Source organism: Notolepis coatsorum, assembly GCF_963971535.1.
Source record: "Notolepis coatsorum genome assembly, chromosome: 5".
NCBI lineage: Eukaryota > Metazoa > Chordata > Actinopteri > Aulopiformes > Paralepididae > Notolepis > Notolepis coatsorum.
Window position 1 is genome coordinate 189,409,261 of NC_140169.1, and position 19,598 is coordinate 189,428,858.

The 19,598-nt window shown below is 50.3% G+C and overlaps 1 protein-coding gene across 1 annotated transcript in view; it reads right to left on the bottom strand.

Annotated features, from left to right (window-relative positions):
- LOC311229102 (radixin) overlaps positions 1-18,976 on the bottom strand; it is a 218,209-nt gene extending 199,233 nt beyond the window's left edge. The window contains exon 1 of the mRNA XM_084315113.1: positions 18,889-18,976. Coding sequence (XP_084171239.1) covers positions 18,889-18,900 — 12 coding nt within the window. The 5' untranslated portion in view covers positions 18,901-18,976. The remainder of the gene's footprint in view (positions 1-18,888) is intronic.
- Positions 18,977-19,598: the final 622 nt, after the last annotated feature.

Consider the following 19,598-nt stretch of genomic DNA (forward strand, 5'->3'; position numbering starts at 1 on the left):
TACATATTCCACGAAAATCACTACATGATTTGACTAATAAAACCATACACCTAGTGAGACAATGGACTGGCCTCAATACACACACAGAACGCATAATTAGATTTCACAGTAAACGTGAGGGTGGACTGGGTGTTCCCAATTTTGAATGGGCATATATTGCTACACGGCTCTCCCATCTGTTGAATATGCTGAACAGTGATGACCAGTATGTGAGAACGCTCGCCCGTTCTTCTCTTTTCTTGGACCTAAAAAGACGTAAGGTCCCCCTGGCGCGTGGTTCGGACCCTAACTTCCTAGGCTTCAAGAGAAAGCCGAATGGAAAGCTGGACAGTCGCTCTCCTGGCTTCGGTGTGTGGTCAGACTGGCCGGACCTTAATGACATGTGTTGCTGGGCTGATGTTACCCTGGAGTGGGTGGGGTCTAACTCTGAGGCAGTGGCTGTCTCAGAGAATATTATATCTGACCCCAGTATCTCAGTCAGAGCATCTATGTCTGTGTGTGGAATGGATCACCAACTTCCACTGACTAATGCCCTGAGTTGAGACTGCAGGGGAAGATTGCGTGTCTCCCTGCTGCGGACCATTCTGTCTCTCACTCTGTGTTCAAAAATGTTGCCATAGATGAGTGCATTGTTGTCTTTACTCTGAAAGCAAGATTACAGGTCTTACCATCTAAACTGAATCTCTCCATCTGGTTTCCAGGCAGTCACGCTCCTTACTGTATTCATCATGACAATAACCAAATAGCTGAAACCATGTCCCACATCTTAAATCGTTGCCATGTATACAGGGGCCTCTACATAAGTAGGCATGACAGAATAGTAGATTTGATAGCGAAAGATATCTCTCTTATTTTTAGGTCCTCCATCACGCTGTTTAAACATTCTACTGTGAAGCCAAGCATGTTCAACCTGTGCAATGATGATTCCATGTTCTCTAGTATTACAGCTAACACCCCTGATGTATTTGTGGTAAATGAACACCTTAGGGAGGTGTCCATTCTTGAGGTTGGCTGTACTTTTGACTACAGCTTAGAAGAAGCCTTCCTAACAAAAATGCTGAAATACCAACAGCTACAGCAGACCATCTCACAGCTAGGCTACAGATGTAAACTCCTAGTTTTTATCTTTGGCAGCCTAGGGCATGTGCACAAGTTGGTTGTGAGGGGCCTACAAATAGCCGGTCTCCCCAAAAGGAAGGCCAAGCAGTTAGCCAGGTACTGCTCAGTATCAGCTATTATAGGAAGCCGCTCAATTTGGAGGAGGCGCTGTTACCTTTTCCCATGATTCTGCCGTCCATGCACCTTGTACCTGACTGTTCTTCATAATTTTCTGATTGCACTCGCATTGTTTATGTCCTTTGTATGAGGCCTCCTTGTACTTCTGTTTATGTGGACATAAATAAACATTTCAAATGTGTGTGTGTGTGTGTGTGTGTGTGTGTGTGTGTGTGTGTGTGTGTGTGTGTGTGTGTGTGTGTGCGCGCGCGCGCGCTGGTCTTCTGAAAGACCAGAGACAGAGAAGTCGACCTGTTGAATGCAACTACGGTTCAATATATTAAATTAGTTTAAGAATAAAAAAAATTCAAAAAATTAATGTTTTAAGATAATCTCAAATACATTATTTTATTTAAGTGTAGGCTATAGTTTTTTTTTTTTTTTTTTACAGTTTCTGTATTTTTCTGACATGGGGGCTCAACAATAAATGACAATCAGAAATGTCAAGTTGCATGTTGGTATTCTAACCAGCTTAGTTATGTTGCATTTCCAATTTATTTATTTAAATTAGAAATGTAGCAGGGATCGATAAGGGAATCGATAAAGAATCGGACCGATAAGCAGAATCGATAATGGAATCGTATCGATAAAATCTTATCAATTCCCATCTCACAGTACACACATATAGTACACATTAAAGTACACATTACAGTATAGTATACCTGCAGTATATAATAGTATATAGTACATAATAGTGTATACAGAACATATATAATGTGATGTGAGATAGTACATGATATATACAATACAGTACCATAATATAATAGCATATACTGCAAATATAGTTCAATATAATATACAAATTAATTATAATATGATTATATAATGTAATATGATATAACGTACAATACAGTATCATACATATTTCTTTTTTATTAATATGCAATTAAAGCTCTTGTTCCCTTCTGTACCTATCAAAAATAGATTTGTTTAGTCTAGATTTGAATTGATTGATATTTTCACAATATTTTAGTTCATCCTCTAGCCCATTCCACAGTAAGAGGAGATACACATTATTTTCAGGTTGGTTTTCATCACAGGTTTTTTGAAGTTCAATGGTCCTCTGAGGTTGTATCCCCCCTGTTCTGTTCCGTTAGTGGCTCTGCTTGGCATCACACTGCACTATCTCGCGTACGTGCACGCGTACTGAATAAACCACAAATGTACCTCTAATACCAGTATTAGTCTGACCACACCCCTCATCAGCTTACCTTCATAAGCAGGTGTGTGGTCACCTGCTCTCCTCCTTCTCGCTTTCACCACAAGGAATAAGTGCCTCGGTAGATCCCCACACTTGACACCATGATGGAAGAAATTGGATTAGGAACAGCTTTGGGAAACAAGGATACGTTGACATCATATCTTTATTTTCTCTCTCACTATTTTTCGAGAAAATACGGCGATATTGTCTTCGTACTGGAGTGTCTAGAAGATGATGATCATTCTAAAAACCCTCCACCGGTTTTCGTATTGGGAGCACGCCGCTGCATGCTTCTCAACTGCAGTTCCTTGCTGTGTTTGTTGGGGTGAAACCTGTCAGGCCACAGCTGAACTGTCGGACATGCCGCTGTTGTGAGAAGCGGTGCGTTCCAGGTTGGGTGAGTAGTGTTTGCTGGCGGGCTCCACTTGTCTGTTAGTGCTATGGGGGCTACTTGACAAAGTTTATGGAAACCGGCCCCAGGCTAGGGTCCTTTGTTCAGCCACCTAGGCGACAGAAGGCCTTGGTCTGAAGACCATTGTAGTTTTAACTAGTGGGCCGCGACCATTGACACTGGTGATCCCTGTGTGTTCTGGACGAGTGGATTCTCTCTGTCACCGTGTTAAGGCCCCATCTTTCATATCCAAATGAGAGTATTCCTTCACGAGGGGATATGTGCATGTAATGTGCGATAGCGGCAGATTCATGTTCAAAGTCAGCTACACAGGCCAGTTGGTACTGTGCTGATTCCGTCGGGTGTGGTAAAGTCACCGTTGTGAAGCGGTGTTGACATCTTGTTTTCTCTCTTCTCTTAAAAAGTGAGGAGAGGTTCAGAACGGCGGCCTGTCTGGGTGAGTGTTATGTCATTGTTACATGTTCATAGCTTACGGTTAGCCAGTCAGCTGTTAACTGCTGCGTTAGCCTGCTGGATCGCTGCATGGCCTGCTTAGGGCCTACTATTAGCCAGTCAGCTGTTAGCTGCGGGGCTAGCATGTCGTGGTCGCTAGGTAACGTTAGCTTGCTGCTTTAGGCCATGGCTGGCGCGGGGTAGCTTAGCTTCTCGCGCGCCGCCGTGAGCTCGCTTCTGATCGCGTGCGTCGTTAGCTCGGCGTCTCGCAAGCAGAAGCAGTAGCACCCGAACGGTTGGAGCGGCCGTTAGCTTGATGCTATTCTGTTGAACGTGCTTTGATTTTAACATGTTTTACACTCTTGACCGCGACGTCATCCTTGACAGGGGATGTTTCGTCGACCCTGCCCTGAGCCTGGACGGCAAGGTTGCATCAACGGGGGACTGTAGTACGGGTTGGGGCGGTGACGCTACCCAGTTCGGACAACACAGGAGCGGCTGTGTTCCTACGGTGTCTGTGACTGCACTTCGCTGATCTGCGTTCCGGGTAGGAACGGGGTTGACCAGACCTCATAACACGTCTTCTGGTTTTACTTTGCTAAATGTATTGTGAATAACGGTGTTTTTTCCCAAAACGTGTGTTGTTGCAATGCATTTAGGATACGTTGCGGGTTATGTGTGAGCTGTTTTTTGTCACTGGCAGTTAGCTTCTCCGTGCAAATCGGGATGTAATGATCTGGTTGTTGTGTGAGAAACATCATGGTGTTTATATGTACCGTGTACTCACAACTAAGGTAACTAACCTATGAAGCTATGCTTGGTGACAAGTGAGTAAAAGAATGTTCTTTCTCAGACTGTAATGACAATGAACAGTGTGTTCACACATTAACAGGTTTTCCTGTTTTAACTGGCCGTATTGAGGGTAAAATAGGAGGATTGTGTTTCCCCCCCGGTTCCCTGGGGACTTTTTCATCCTCCTATCAGACATGTTGTGCATTAATTGTGTATTTTGTGTGGTAGGGATACGATGTAACTCTTAGCTTGATTGCTGAGGTTGTGCTAAATCTGCTGGAGAAACTTATTTCCTAAAGGGAAATTGGTTTGGTTGCTGTCATGTGTGCTTAGCAAGGCCTGTGGTCGATACTAATCAAGAATGATGTATTCTCTCATTGTGAAAAAAACGGCGTTCCTCTGTTGAGTGTTTTTTGCCATTTTTTGTAGGTGATGATGGGTTGTGTGTGTCATGTGACCTACAACTGGGTTGTACTGGCCACAGAAGCACATGTGTATGTTGGACCGGGGTTCTTAGAGCCCTCTCTATTCTGTGTTTTTCCTTAGTAAAAATCAGATAGCAGGTTAGCTCATGCGCTGTGTGGAGCTGTGAAACGCTTCATAGAGATGACTATGACTGTGTCATATTCTCTTTTTGTCGTTACATCGTATCATGGGTGTGGGGTCGTAAAGGGGTGAACTGGTAACCTTTCCTCTCCCCATTGTTCTGTCGGTCAGGGGTACACCCCCTGTCCTTCAAGGTTCCCGTCACGTGGCGGTTCGGCACGTTACAGGGGGGGGGGGGGGGGGGGGGGGGGGAAGGGAGTTCCTGGTCCCACGGCCTGGTATATTGGGCGTGTGCACCGCAGGAATTCCCCCGCCATAGAGTACGTCACCGTGCGCGTCTCTGTTGGTAGGACTTCCGTGTGCTGTTCAGGTCCATGTGATGGATCTGTTTTCAGGGGGGGGTGGTCAGGGCTCCTCCTCACCAAGCGCCTATTCAGGCCTTCTGTGAGTTCGGACTCCTTCTTCCATGTGAGGAAGCCTCCATCAGAGTACAGAGCCTTCCTCCTCAGATTGTCAAAGTGAGTGGACCCTCTAGAAGGGTCATTTTCTATTGTATGTATATTCGATTCAATTCGTTTATTGAGTGTGTATGGGTTCAGTGCCTCTTCCCCGGAGGCCCTAAAACCAGTTTTTTACATGGCTCAAGGTGCAATATATTCTTTTCAATCTGTACAGCTTGCGTGGGAAGTCTCTCTGGGGATCCCCGTCTCTTTCCTATGGGAGGGTGGTGGGATGTAAAAATGTGAAAAAATTTTACCCCGGCTGTGTAGACTGGGATACATACTGTTGATGCTTCCTTCTTTCTATTCCAGAAGTGTTGGAGTTAGGGAGTGTCACACCCCTCTTGTCGTTCCCCTGGGCGCCTTGGGGATTCAATGACAGGTCTAAATAGCCTGTTCATTGATGGGGGTGTGTCCCGACGCACGTATAGTGCTAGCTCGCTGTAAACAGGCGATTGACTGGCACGCCTTGGTTGCTTGTGGTTGAAACAGCGTTTTTATAAAGCAACTGAGATGGGGGTTTTTCCTCTTCCGACGACCACATCCCATGACCTGGGTGGGTTGTCGACGGATTCTCGTTCATGTCTGGGGGATGATGACGGGATGGATCTGAACATATGTGGTGGGGTCTCACGCCCTTGGGGTGGGCCACCAGGCGCGGTTCGTCCGAACGTCTGGGTGGCGCCTTCTTTTCATGTTAAGATCAACACGCATATCTGCCCTTCTCCTGGAGTAGGCATGTCGGCGTGGTTAGGGCACGGGACTGGTTCTGGTCACGCTGGTCCAGATCAGTTGAACCCGTTGTCCGCCGGGGATGCAGATCTGCTGTTCTGGTACCCTGAGGGACTTGGGCTTTTTTCAGGGGGAAAAATGCCAGGTCGGTCTGGGTGTCACAGGGTTAAGCGCTATGGAGACCCTGGTTGGGTATGTTTTTACTCAGCACTGTCGTCATGGCTTACAGCCATGCCATTCTGTACGCGCTCGATCTCGTCGGATCTCGGCCGCTACACAGGTTGGTCCTGGTTAGTACTTGGTTGGGAGACCGCCTGGGAATACCAAGTACGGTGTGCTTAGGGGCTGGTTCTCCATTATTTTTCGCTCCTCTCTCACGCATGGCGAAGAGGGGCCTGTGGGGGTGGTTTTTTGACCTCCTCTGGTGACCCTGTGCTTCCCGTACCGCCAGGCCCGGTCCGAAGTGATGTTTGCGACCCGTAGGCCTGGGTTAACCCTTTTTTGAAAACTGAAACACTTGTACTGCGGTATAGCCGGTGTATACCCGCAGGTGTGTTTTGGAGTTTTTTCTTGAGGGGTTATAGGAACAACCACCGCATTGGGTAACACCGAGGTGGTTGATTCCCTGGTGTGTTGGTGCAGTGTCAACTCCCGGGTTCACCGTTTGAGGGTGCCCCTGCACGTTCATGACGTCTGCCAATCGTGTCAGCCTTCTCTGCCTCGACCCCTCTGGGTGGGGGTTTTTAAATGGAGGCTTGGTCATGCAACAACGCCAGCATACGCCCCTTCCGCCGGGGCAGCTGTGTTCAGCTGTCCCCTCTGGCGCCTGTCTCGTCCGCAGTCTCCAGGCTAGGGTTAACAGCCTGTTGCCTGGTTTTTCCCCGGTGCGCTGCCTGCTTCCGTTGGTTAACCTTTTTTGTGTGCTTACGGCCATGCTGACTGTCTGTTCTGCAGGGTTAGTGTGCCAGGCGGTGTACTGTTGGGGGGACGGGGCCCGCTCGGCTTGCGGCCATGCCGACCTGGGCACGCCCGATCTCGTCCGATCTCGGAAGCTGAGCAGGTTCTGGCCTGGTTGGTACTTGGTTGGGATACCGCCTGGGATTACCAGGTGCAGTAACTGGGGGGCCTTTGTCCGAATACGCTGGCGATGTGGGGGGCGGGGCACTACGTGCCCACCTGGTGGGGTCTTGATGCTGGCATCATGGACTTCTCCGGGCCCCCATTCCAGGGAGTCCAGTCCTTTTGGTGGGTCTGGGTCTTCCTTCGCGCTCCGCTGCTACGGCCTTGCCACGGGGTTGGGTTTGCCCTTGACCCCGTGATTCTGGGGGCAGTAACGAGGTTGTTCCTCCAGTCCACGGGAGCCACCCGGCAACCCGCCCGGCCTCGGCTTCCCCGGATGGGACCGATGGAAGTCGGTGACCAGGGCGGGGTCCATGATGAGCTGGCGGGAGACCCAGATCCGTTCCTCTGGACCGTATCCCTCCCAGTCCACCAGGTACTGGAACCCCCGTCCCCGCCGTCGGACGTCCATGAGCTGACGGACCTTCCACTGGGGGTGTCCGTTCACCATCTCGGGAGGAGGCGGATCTGGAGCAAGAGGCATCAGGGGACTGAGAGAGACAGGCTTAACCCGGGACACATGAAAAACGGGATGAATGCGCATGGACGCAGGAAGCTTAAGACTCACCGCTGTGGGACTGAGCACCTTCTGGATCTCAAAAGGACCGACGAACCGGGGGTTAAGCTTCTTGGCCGTGGATCGAAGTGGAAGATCCTTGGAGGACAACCATACCCTCTGCCCAGGTTGGTACGTCGGCGCAGGGATCCGGCGTCGGTTAGCTCCCCGACTGGCGCGCTCCGATGCCCGGAGCAGCGCTGTCCTGGTGATCTCCCAGACTTGACAACACCGGTCGAGATGCTCCTGCACGGAGGGAACTGCCACTTCCGACTCCTGTGCAGGGAAAAGAGGGGGTTGGTAGCCCAGGGATACCTCGAATGGCGAGAGGCCGGTGGCGGAACTGACCAGGGAGTTGATGGCATACTCGACCCAGGGGAGGAACCGGCTACAGGAAGCAGGTCTCTTGGCGGCAACACAACGGAGAGCAGACTCCACGCTCTGGTTCATCCTCTCTGTTTGTCCGTTAGTCTGTGGATGGTAACCAGACGAGAGACTAACAGTTGCCCCCAATCCCTTGCAAAAGGCCCGCCATACCTGGGAAGTGAACTGGGGACCCCGGTCCGAGACGACGTCCTGGGGGAAACCATGGAGGCGGAACACGTGGCTTGTCAGGAGGTCCGCTGTCTCGGAAGCTGAGGGAAGCTTGGGAAGGGCCACGAGGTGGACCCCCTTGCTGAACCGGTCCACCACAGTCAGAAGGACTGTGTTTCCCTGGGACGGTGGAAGACCCGTGACGAAGTCCAATGCCACATGGGACCAAGGGCGGCTCGGAATGGAAAGTGGCTGTAATAGACCGGAGGGTGCCTGGTGGGAGGCCTTGCTGCGGGCGCAGACCGTGCAGGCCAGAACAAACTCCTTGACGTCGTTCCTCATGGTGGGCCACCAGAATCGACGAGCCAGGAAGGAGAACGTGCGGTGAACGCCGGGGTGGCAGGCAAACCGGCTGGTATGGCCCCATTGGAGAACCCGGGACCGGACTGAGTCGGGGACGAAGAGGCGACGAACAGGTACGTTGCTGGGAGCGGGATGGAAACGTAGGGCACGCCTGACCACGGTCTCGATGCCCAAGGTGACCACTCCCACCACCCTGACCTCTGGGAGGAAGGGAGTCGGATCCTCAGTGGTTGGAGCCCCCTTGGAGTGTAACCGGGACAGAGAGTCGGCCTTCGTGTTGCGGGACCCAGGGCGAAGGACCGACTGAGGAAGCTGGCCCACCTTGCCTGCCGGCCGTTGAGGCGCTTGGATGCACGGTGTGATTATTACTATGATTGAAAATCAATTTAGACGAAGACATACAAAGAAGTAATTATCACAATTAGCGATTTTTTTTGGCTGGTAAAAAATCTGTTTGGCTGGTAAAAAAAATCAGCTACTCGCCAGTTGGCTGGTAAACCAAAAAGTTAGTTTCCTCCCCTGCCGGTAATTGATTATTTCTTGCTTTGTACATAACTTGCTTTAGTTAGAGTTAGAGTTTTAAAGTTTACCATATCAATGAACTTAAAATGTGTAATTGTAGAAACAACCATAAATACATTGACTTTTTTGTAGGATAGTCAATGTATTTATGGTTGTTTTGTATGTGTTACCCCATACCACTGTGCAGTAATGCAGGTAAGGCAAGATCATTGCACAGTACAGAGTGTGCAATGAGTTGGTATTGAGTACATGTCTCACCTTACTAATAATTGAGATGCTCTTTGCCATCTTAGCCCTCACATATTCTATATGGGGTTTCCAGCAGAGTGTATGTGTTATGGTTTGTAACCGACCCCAATCGCACAACACAAGACAGGTATGATGGTTTGCCAAGAAACAGATATTTATTGAACAACAGGGAAAAACAGGGAAAAGGGCACTGTCCCTTTAAGGGAGAATCACAAATACAGGAATATAATATGAGGGGAAGGAAGGTGCCTTTAAGAGGCGGGCAGGAAAAGGGAACACTATGGGAAGGTAAGGGAACGCCTAAGGGAAGGTTAAGGGAACGCCTTGGGACAGAGGAACTAGAGACTAGGTAAACCAGGGACAAGGAGAACTAGGGAGAGAGGACTAGGGACTAGGAGAGCTAGGGATAGAGGACTAGGGACTAGGAGAACTAGGGATAGAGGACTAGGGACTAGGAGAACTAGGGATAGAGGACTAGGGACTAGGAGAACTAGGGATAGAGGACTAGGGACTAGGAGAACTAGGGATAGAGGACTAGGGACTAGGAGAACTAGGGATAGAGGACTAGGGACTAGGAGAACTAGGGATAGAGGACTAGGGACTAGGAGAACAAGGGATAGAGGACTAGGGACTAGGAGAACTAGGGATAGAGGACTAGGGACTAGGAACTAGGTGGAACTAGAAGGGGAGAACTAGAGACAGAGGGGACTGAGGCCCGCGGAGGCGGGCTGGGGAACAGGGAGGAACTGGGGAGGACTGGTGGAAATCATCTGGGCCGCTCCAGGCGTATGCGTAAAGGTACAGGGACAGCAGCTGCGGGGTGCCGGCTGTCCGAGCCGAGGACAGAGTGGTGCAGGAACAGGCAGCGGGGCGGGAGCGTCGCCACCGGGGCGCCGGCTGTCCGAGCCGAGGACAGAGTGGTGCTGGAACAGGCGGCGGTGGCGATGGCGGTGGCGAGGGTATCGCCACCGGGGAGCCGGCAGTCCGAGCCGAGGACAGAGTGGTGCTGGAACAGGCGGCGGTGGCGAAGGTGTCGTCACCGGGTAGCCGACTGTCGGAGCCGGGGAACAGAGTGGTGCGCCACTGCTTGAGTGCGCACCGGAACCGAGAGACGCGTCGGGGTGCGTCTGCGAGGAGGAGTGTGCCAAGCACGAAGGTCTAGAAGATGCGCGTTGCGCGCTGGTCTGGAGAGCGTGCCAAGCTCGAGGGTTCTTGGAAGATGCGCGTTGCGCGCTGGTCTGGAGAGCGTGCCAAGCTCGAGGGTTCTTGGAAGATGCGCGTTGCGCGCTGGTCTGGAGAGCGTGCCAAGCTCGAGCGTCCTTGGAAGATGCGCGTTGCGCGCTGGTCTGGAGAGCGAGCCAAGCTCGAGCGTCCTTGGAAGATGCGCGTTGCGCGCTGGTCTGGAGAGCGTGCCAAGCTCGAGGGTTCTTGGAAGATGCGCGTTGCGCGCTGGTCTGGAGAGCGTGCCAAGCTCGAGCGTCCTTGGAAGATGCGCGTTGCGCGCTGAGGACTGGAGAGCGTCTGCGCTGGTCTGGATGTGCGTCAGGACGAACAGCTGCGCGGGGGTCTGCAGTGGAACGCTGGGGTGCCTCCCGTGGAAGTACAGGGAGCGCAGACCAGTCTCCCCCACAGGCAACGGCGACAGCTGGCGAAGGCTGGAGCAAACATCTCGACGCCGGAGAATGGAACAGCATAGGCAGACAGAGGATCTCCCGAAAGAGTCTAGATGTTTAGAGAATATGACTCGGCAAGTTTACAACACGACCCCACGCCAAAACGAGGGGAAGCGCCCTGGTATTTAAAGCCCACAGGGGGACTCATTAGCCTGCCACCACAGGTGCGAGAGATAATAGAATATCGAACAGGTGTGGCCACTAAGGGTAAGGAACGAGAGGGTGGGGGCTAGAGAGAGTGAGTGAGAAGGGAAAATAAACAGTATAGAAGGGAAATAAACAGTATAGGCTTAAAGAAACAGAGAAAAGGTAGTGAGCAGCGGGCAAAACCTCACAGTATCCCCCCCTCCAACGGGAGCCACCCGGCGACCCAAAACAAATACAGACAGAGTGGCAGGGGGCAAAACAAGAGGTACTGGCCAAGCCAGCAGGGGAAGCCACCACAAGAGTGGGGCTAGCAAAAGAAACAGGGTCGCCGAGGGGTAACTGGGGGAACTGGTCTAGAGGAACTGGTCTAGAGGAACTGGGTCTAGAGAACAAGTCTAGAGGAACTGGTCTAGAGAACTGGTCTAGAGAACTGGTCTAGAGAACTGGGCTAGAGAACTGGTCTAGAGGAACTGGTCTAGAGGAACTGGGTCTAGAGAACTGGTCTAGAGCAACTGGTCTAGAGGAACTGAGGGGCAAGCAGGGTAGCAAAGGGGTAACCATGGTAGCACCGGGAAAGGGCTAGCAGAGGGAAGGTTGCTGCCAGGGCACTGATAGCTACAGGGCCTATGCTAGCTGTACTGCTACATCAACATAGAGGCTGCGCAAGCTGCCGGAGCCAGGCTAGCAGAGGGAAAGGGTAGCTGCCAGGGCACTGATAGCTACAGGGCCTATGCTAGCTGTACTGCTACATCAACATAGAGGCTGCGCTAGCTGCCGAGCTAGGCTAGCAGAGGGAAAGGGTAGCTGCCAAGGCACTGATAGCTACAGGGCCTATGCTAGCTGTACTGCTACATCTACATAGAGGCTGCGCTAGCTGCCGGAGCTAGGCTGGCAGACAGGGCTGGACCAGCATGAGAGAACAAGCTAGCTGGAAGGACAGTCCTAGCTGTGGGAATACTGACCTTGCTAGCTGAAGGGCAGTCCTAGCAGTGGGAGAAACTACACAAAAAAAAGTGGAGGCCATGCAGAGGGACCGGGTTAGCTGCTTGGGCCTGGCTAGCTACAGGGCCTATGCCAGCTGCAAGGCGCATTAACATAGAGGCTGTGCTAACAGCCGGGGCCAAGCTAGCAGACCGGGGCCATGCAGAGGGAAACTGGGTTAGCTGCCAGGGCATGGCTAGCTACAGGGCCCATGCCAGCAGCAAGGGCTGCATAAACATAGAGGCTGTGCTAGCAGCCGGGGCAAGACTAGCAGACAGGGGCCCTGCTGAGGGACTGGGTTAGCCGCCAGGGCATGGCTAGCTACAGGGGGGTCAAACAGGGCAAAACGGGAAGCAAACAGGGGAGCTAACCGGGGAGACTAACAAGCTAAACAGGGAAGCTAAACTGGGCTAAACAGGGGAGTAACAGGCTAACAAGGGAGCTAAACAGGACTAACAAGGAAGCTAAACTGGGCTAACAGGGAAGCTAACAGGGCTAACATGGGAGCTAGAGGGGACAAGAAAAAAAAAGGCAAACTCAACATACACAGTCTGTGCTGGCTGGGGTCGTAGACTTGGTGGGGTCGTAGACTTGGTGGGGTCGTACTGTTATGGTTTGTAACCGACCCCAATCGCACAACACAAGACAGGTATGATGGTTTGCCAAGAAACAGATATTTATTGAACAACAGGGAAAAACAGGGAAAAGGGCACTGTCCCTTTAAGGGAGAATCACAAATACAGGAATATAATATGAGGGGAAGGAAGGTGCCTTTAAGAGGCGGGCAGGAAAAGGGAACACTATGGGAAGGTAAGGGAACGCCTAAGGGAAGGTTAAGGGAACGCCTTGGGACAGAGGAACTAGAGACTAGGTAAACCAGGGACAAGGAGAACTAGGGAGAGAGGACTAGGGACTAGGAGAGCTAGGGATAGAGGACTAGGGACTAGGAGAACTAGGGATAGAGGACTAGGGACTAGGAGAACTAGGGATAGAGGACTAGGGACTAGGAGAACTAGGGATAGAGGACTAGGGACTAGGAGAACTAGGGATAGAGGACTAGGGACTAGGAGAACTAGGGATAGAGGACTAGGGACTAGGAGAACTAGGGATAGAGGACTAGGGACTAGGAGAACAAGGGATAGAGGACTAGGGACTAGGAGAACTAGGGATAGAGGACTAGGGACTAGGAACTAGGTGGAACTAGAAGGGGAGAACTAGAGACAGAGGGGACTGAGGCCCGCGGAGGCGGGCTGGGGAACAGGGAGGAACTGGGGAGGACTGGTGGAAATCATCTGGGCCGCTCCAGGCGTATGCGTAAAGGTACAGGGACAGCAGCTGCGGGGTGCCGGCTGTCCGAGCCGAGGACAGAGTGGTGCAGGAACAGGCAGCGGGGCGGGAGCGTCGCCACCGGGGCGCCGGCTGTCCGAGCCGAGGACAGAGTGGTGCTGGAACAGGCGGCGGTGGCGATGGCGGTGGCGAGGGTATCGCCACCGGGGAGCCGGCAGTCCGAGCCGAGGACAGAGTGGTGCTGGAACAGGCGGCGGTGGCGAAGGTGTCGTCACCGGGTAGCCGACTGTCGGAGCCGGGGAACAGAGTGGTGCGCCACTGCTTGAGTGCGCACCGGAACCGAGAGACGCGTCGGGGTGCGTCTGCGAGGAGGAGTGTGCCAAGCACGAAGGTCTAGAAGATGCGCGTTGCGCGCTGGTCTGGAGAGCGTGCCAAGCTCGAGGGTTCTTGGAAGATGCGCGTTGCGCGCTGGTCTGGAGAGCGTGCCAAGCTCGAGGGTTCTTGGAAGATGCGCGTTGCGCGCTGGTCTGGAGAGCGTGCCAAGCTCGAGCGTCCTTGGAAGATGCGCGTTGCGCGCTGGTCTGGAGAGCGAGCCAAGCTCGAGCGTCCTTGGAAGATGCGCGTTGCGCGCTGGTCTGGAGAGCGTGCCAAGCTCGAGGGTTCTTGGAAGATGCGCGTTGCGCGCTGGTCTGGAGAGCGTGCCAAGCTCGAGCGTCCTTGGAAGATGCGCGTTGCACGCTGAGGACTGGAGAGCGTCTGCGCTGGTCTGGATGTGCGTCAGGACGAACAGCTGCGCGGGGGTCTGCAGTGGAACGCTGGGGTGCCTCCCGTGGAAGTACAGGGAGCGCAGACCAGTCTCCCCCACAGGCAACGGCGACAGCTGGCGAAGGCTGGAGCAAACATCTCGACGCCGGAGAATGGAACAGCATAGGCAGACAGAGGATCTCCCGAAAGAGTCTAGATGTTTAGAGAATATGACTCGGCAAGTTTACAACACGACCCCACGCCAAAACGAGGGGAAGCGCCCTGGTATTTAAAGCCCACAGGGGGACTCATTAGCCTGCCACCACAGGTGCGAGAGATAATAGAATATCGAACAGGTGTGGCCACTAAGGGTAAGGAACGAGAGGGTGGGGGCTAGAGAGAGTGAGTGAGAAGGGAAAATAAACAGTATAGAAGGGAAATAAACAGTATAGGCTTAAAGAAACAGAGAAAAGGTAGTGAGCAGCGGGCAAAACCTCACAGTATGGTCTAAAATCACTCCCAGGAATTTATTTTCATATACTCTTTCTATTCTATTATTATCTATTATCAACTGAATGTCTGTTTTTATCTGCCGGTTTCCAAACACCATACATTTTGTTTTATTTAGATTTAAAGATAATTTATTTATATCAAACCAGAGTTTGTATTTATTAATTTCTATTGTTAAGATCGTCATAAGCTGCTGGATGTCCTCCCCTGTACAGAACATGTTAGTATCATCAGCAAATAGTACACACTTCAATACATATATCTGATTGACATCAGATAACACACAGCTGGTTCAGGGATCGAACAGGCGACCTTCCGGTCACAAGCACGCCTCTCTGACATTTAACCTTCCCGGTCACAAGCAAGCTTCTCTAACCTCTAACTAGTGATGCACCGATGTGAAAATTGTGGCCGATACCGATAACCGATATTAATATTGCTGTTCTGGCCGATACCGATATTTACCGATGTCGATATCTCTGTATAGAAAACACTTTTTTATGATAATCAAATAAAGAGCTATTTTCCAAAACGCATAATTTTTTTAACTTTTGTAACTTATTTTCAGAAATGACTGATATTTTGAAACTATTTAAGGCCAAAACATGTAAAAAGAAGGAAAAAAATATAAAAAAATATCGGCCCTATCTTGATATCGGACCGATACCGATGTGTAAAAAAACGGCCATATCGGCCGATATTATATCGGCGGCCGATATATCGTGCATCACTACCTCTAACCGTTAACCTTCCAGGTCACAACTGTGCCTCTCTAACTAATAGGTCCGCTGTTACAAAGAAAATGATCAATGAATTTACAATACAAATAGTTCCACAATTGTTGAAGTAAAGCAATAGTGTACATTCAGCCTGTGTGTGTGTGTGTGTGTGTAGGTGTGTGTGTGTGTAGGTGTGTGTGTGTGTGTCTGTGTGTGTGTGTGTCTGTGTGTGTGTGTGTGTGTGTGTGTGTGTGTGTGTGTGTGTGTGTGTGTGTGTGTGTGTGTGTGTAGGTGTGTGTATGCGTGTGTGTGTGTGTGTGTGTGTGCGTGTGTGTGTGCGTATGTGTGCGTGCATGTGTGTGTGTGTGTGTGTGCGTATGTGTGTGTGTGCATGCGTGCGTGTGTGGCAAAGCACCACGAGAGTCAAAGAGCCCAGTGTCCTTCATTCCCAAAATAGAGAGAAAGGCCTCTTTGTGTTTGTTCTTTTCTGTGGACAGGTCTGCAAAGTGCCAGGCTTAGAGGATCTGTTGTGTGTGTGTCTTATTTTACAAATACAATGTGTGCTTGTGAGTGTGCGTGTGTGAGAGTGCACCTCTGTGTGACTAGAGCCATTTCACCAGATCCGCTCTCACAATTAGCCGTGACTAGAGCCTGTGTGATTTAACCACATGTCACCAGGTCCAAGGTGTTGGTGCGTGTGTCTCAACTCTCCGTGTGTGTGTGTGTGTCAATTTGGCGTGTGTGTGTGTGTGTCTCAACTCACTGTGTGTGTGTCTCAACTGTGTGTGTGTGTGTGTGTGTGTGTGTGTGGTGTGTGTGTGTGTGTGTGTGTGTGCGTGTATGTGTGTGTGTGTGTCTCAACTCACTGTGTGTGTGTCTCAACTCTGTGTGTGTGTGTGTCTCAACTCACTGTGTGTGTGTGTGTCTCAACTCGCCGTTTGTGTGTCTCAACTCACTGTGTGTGCTTGTGTCTCAACTCGGCATGTGTGTGTGTCTCAACTCGGTGTGTGTGTGTGTGTGTCTCAACTCACTGTGTGTGTGTGTGTGTCTCAACTCGGCGTGTGTGTGTGTCTCAACTCACTGTGTGTGTGTGTGTCTCAACTCAGCGTGTGTGTGTCTCAACTCGGCGTGTGTGTGTGTCTCAACTCACTGTGTGTGTGTGTCTCAACTCACTGTGTGTGTGTGTGTGTCTCAACTCGGCGTGTGTGTGTGTGTGTCTCAACTCACTGTGTGTGTCTGTGTGTCTCAACTCACTGTGTGTGTGTGTCTCAACTCGGCATGTGTGTATGTGTGTCTCAACTCACTGTGTGTGTGTGTCTCAACTCAGCGTGTGTGTGTGTCTCAACTCACTGTGTGTGTGTGTGTCTCAACTCGGCGTGTGTGTGTGTGTCTCAACTCAGTGTGTGTGTGTGTGTGTGTCTCAACTCAGCGTGTTGTGTGTGTGTCTCAACTCAGTGTGTGTGTGTGTGTGTGTGTGTCTCAACTCACTGTGTGTGTGTGTGTCTAAACTCAAATATTTCATCAATCTAGCTCTGGAATCTCACAAGCTTAAAAGTCATTTTACATCTGACTTAACTATTGGTCCCGATGCTGCCCTCTCTGGAATACTCTGCAATGATGCCAAAATAAGATTTTGTTCAAAGAGAGACAGATTGTTTGTGGTGTAATCCTGTGGAATGCCTTAGGTGAAGAAACAAAAATGAGCAAGAACATATTGTACAGTTCAAAAATAGATATAGGAAAACTCTCATTGATGAGTACAAAAATGAGGAGCGCTAAAATAGTTATTTTAGACGTTTTTATTTCTATTTGGGTTATTTTTGAATTTTTTATATGTACGTTTATTTTGTTTGTTATTTTAGGTTTGTAAGATATTTTGTTTATGTATGATATTGTGAGAAAGGGGCAGGACTAGATACGCGTTTGCTTCCTTCTGCTACTTCTCGAACCCATTTGTTTATCATTTAATGAAGAATGTAAGATTTCATTTTAAATTTGTTTCTTTAGTTTATATTTTTTTGTGTTTTTATATGGTTGATGGTTCGAGATAAACTCAACTCAACTCAAGAATCTTCCCCCGACTATACATGTGCTATGCCCCCCCCCCCCCCAGTCTGTACAAACATTACAAAACTATCTAAATAAATTAAATAAAACTCTTGACTCCTGTTAAACACTCAGTAGTTCTGCTTTACCATGGAGGGTTTGTCTCTGAAAGGTCACTGATTGAACAGGAAAGAGCTCAGTTCTCCTGAGAAATCAGAGAGACCAGATCTCTGATTGGTTTATAAGATGTTGAAAGGTGGGTGTGGATTCAGAGGTCTAGTAGAGACAGCAGCGAGGCCAGTAGAGGCTGAGTCACCCAATGGGAAATAGGGTGAACGACATGTTCAACAATCCAACAGTAACTGGGTAGTGGGCCGTGCAGACGGGATGGGAGTGTGTGTGTTATATATCAGGATATGATGACCTGACCTCTCCTACATTCCACCCTCCTTGACTCTATGCTATGAAACACCATTGAACCTTTCATCACATACATGGAGATGGAGATGGATGTTGCAGGTTTATTATTGTTTGGCTGAGCAGTCCAAAATAAAGGCGGGTGTTTTTTCTACACATTTTGATGAATAAAGGCAGGTCTCGATTAGAAGACCGACGTTAAGTGTGTATCTGGTTGTCATGGACACTGCAATGCAGTTCTGTACATGTTATGTGGCTTCACCTTCTGAGCCACCACTATGTCACCAACATCTTCAATAAATCACATTTTCCTCATTTAGCAGTTTACCATCAATATTGGTGCCCAAGCTGATAGAATCACTGCATTAATGGCAAGAGCAGGAGCTGAGTCTTATCAGCCATATTTTCCTGAGCACCACTGGGGATCTGCTGCAGTGACGTTTTGATAATTTAATAATCCACAGAATTAGTAGATGAATACCCAGTTCTTTATTTGTTTTATTTTGATGTGTACATGCTGGTACGTGTCATACAAGCATTATTCATACTGGTTTAAACAATTGAATATTTCCCATCTTTGCTGAGCAAGACTTTTGTACAAAAGGAATTAAGAGGTGGATCCCATATAGACGCATGTATGTAGTGAGTTCAGTGATTGAAGCTAAGGCTACCCTAGAGCTGGGCTAGGGCTGGGCTAGGGCTGTGCTAGGGCTGTGCTAGGGCTGTGCTAGGGCTGGGCTAGGGCTGTGCTAGGGCTGGGCTAGGGCTGGGCTAGGGCTCTGCTAGGGCTGGGCTAGGGCTGTGCTAGGGCTCGGCTAGGGCTCTGCTAGGGCTGGGCTAGAGCTGTGCTAGGGCTGTGCTAGGGCTGGGCTAGGGTTCTGCTAGGGCTGGGCTAGAGCTGGGCTAGGACTGGGCTAGGGCTGGGCTAGGGCTGTGCTATGGCTCTGCTAGGGCTGGGCTAGAGCTGGGCTAGGGCTGTGCTAGGGCTGGACTAGGGCTGGACTAGGGCTGGGCAACATGGTTTTGACTATACTAAAAATCCATACCTGTGCATGGATTCATGATGGAAAACCTTCATATTCATAGACCTCCCAGCTCTAAATGATGCAAATAACTGGAGTAGAATCTTACCGGTTTGGGCATCTTTCTCCTGTCTCTGCCCCTCCCTGTCTGCTGAGAAAACAAAAAGAAGTCGTCCTCCGTCTCGCTGACTCGCTCCTGGGCTCCAGTGCCTGGTACCCAATGACAGCAAAAACAAACACACACTATAAGACACCGTATACTGACTCATCCTGGGCTCCAGCGCCTGGCACCCAATGACAGCAAAAACAAACACACATTAAGATAAGACACAGTATATACACACACCTCTGGTTGGCTTTTAAAACAATACAAAAGAGGGGGGGGGGGGGGCACCACACCAAAAAAGTGTGTGTGTGTGTGTGTGTGTGTGTGTGTGTGTGTGTGTGTGTGTGTGTGCAGGGAGCGAAATTAAAGCCCGCCAAGCACCATGATTTTACGTTTGGCGGGTGGGACTGAGAGGTCTGTCCGCCATGTGGCGGGCAACGAAATGTGAAAACCGATCGAATAACATGATCCAATTCTTAGCGGAGTTCTCACTCGCTGTCTCAAGCACACAGACATGCAACGCGCTGCTCCTCCCTCCTCCAGCCCCTCCCAACCCCATGTAAACAGAGAGGCTAGAGTCGGGCCGGAGCTACCGTTAGCTACCGTTACAAAATGACCCAGTCAACTATTCACTTTTAGTTTAATACTGAGGCATTGTCCGTTATCTAGCCGGCTAGCTACTGATAGCTCCCAATATCAACAAATGCTCCAGC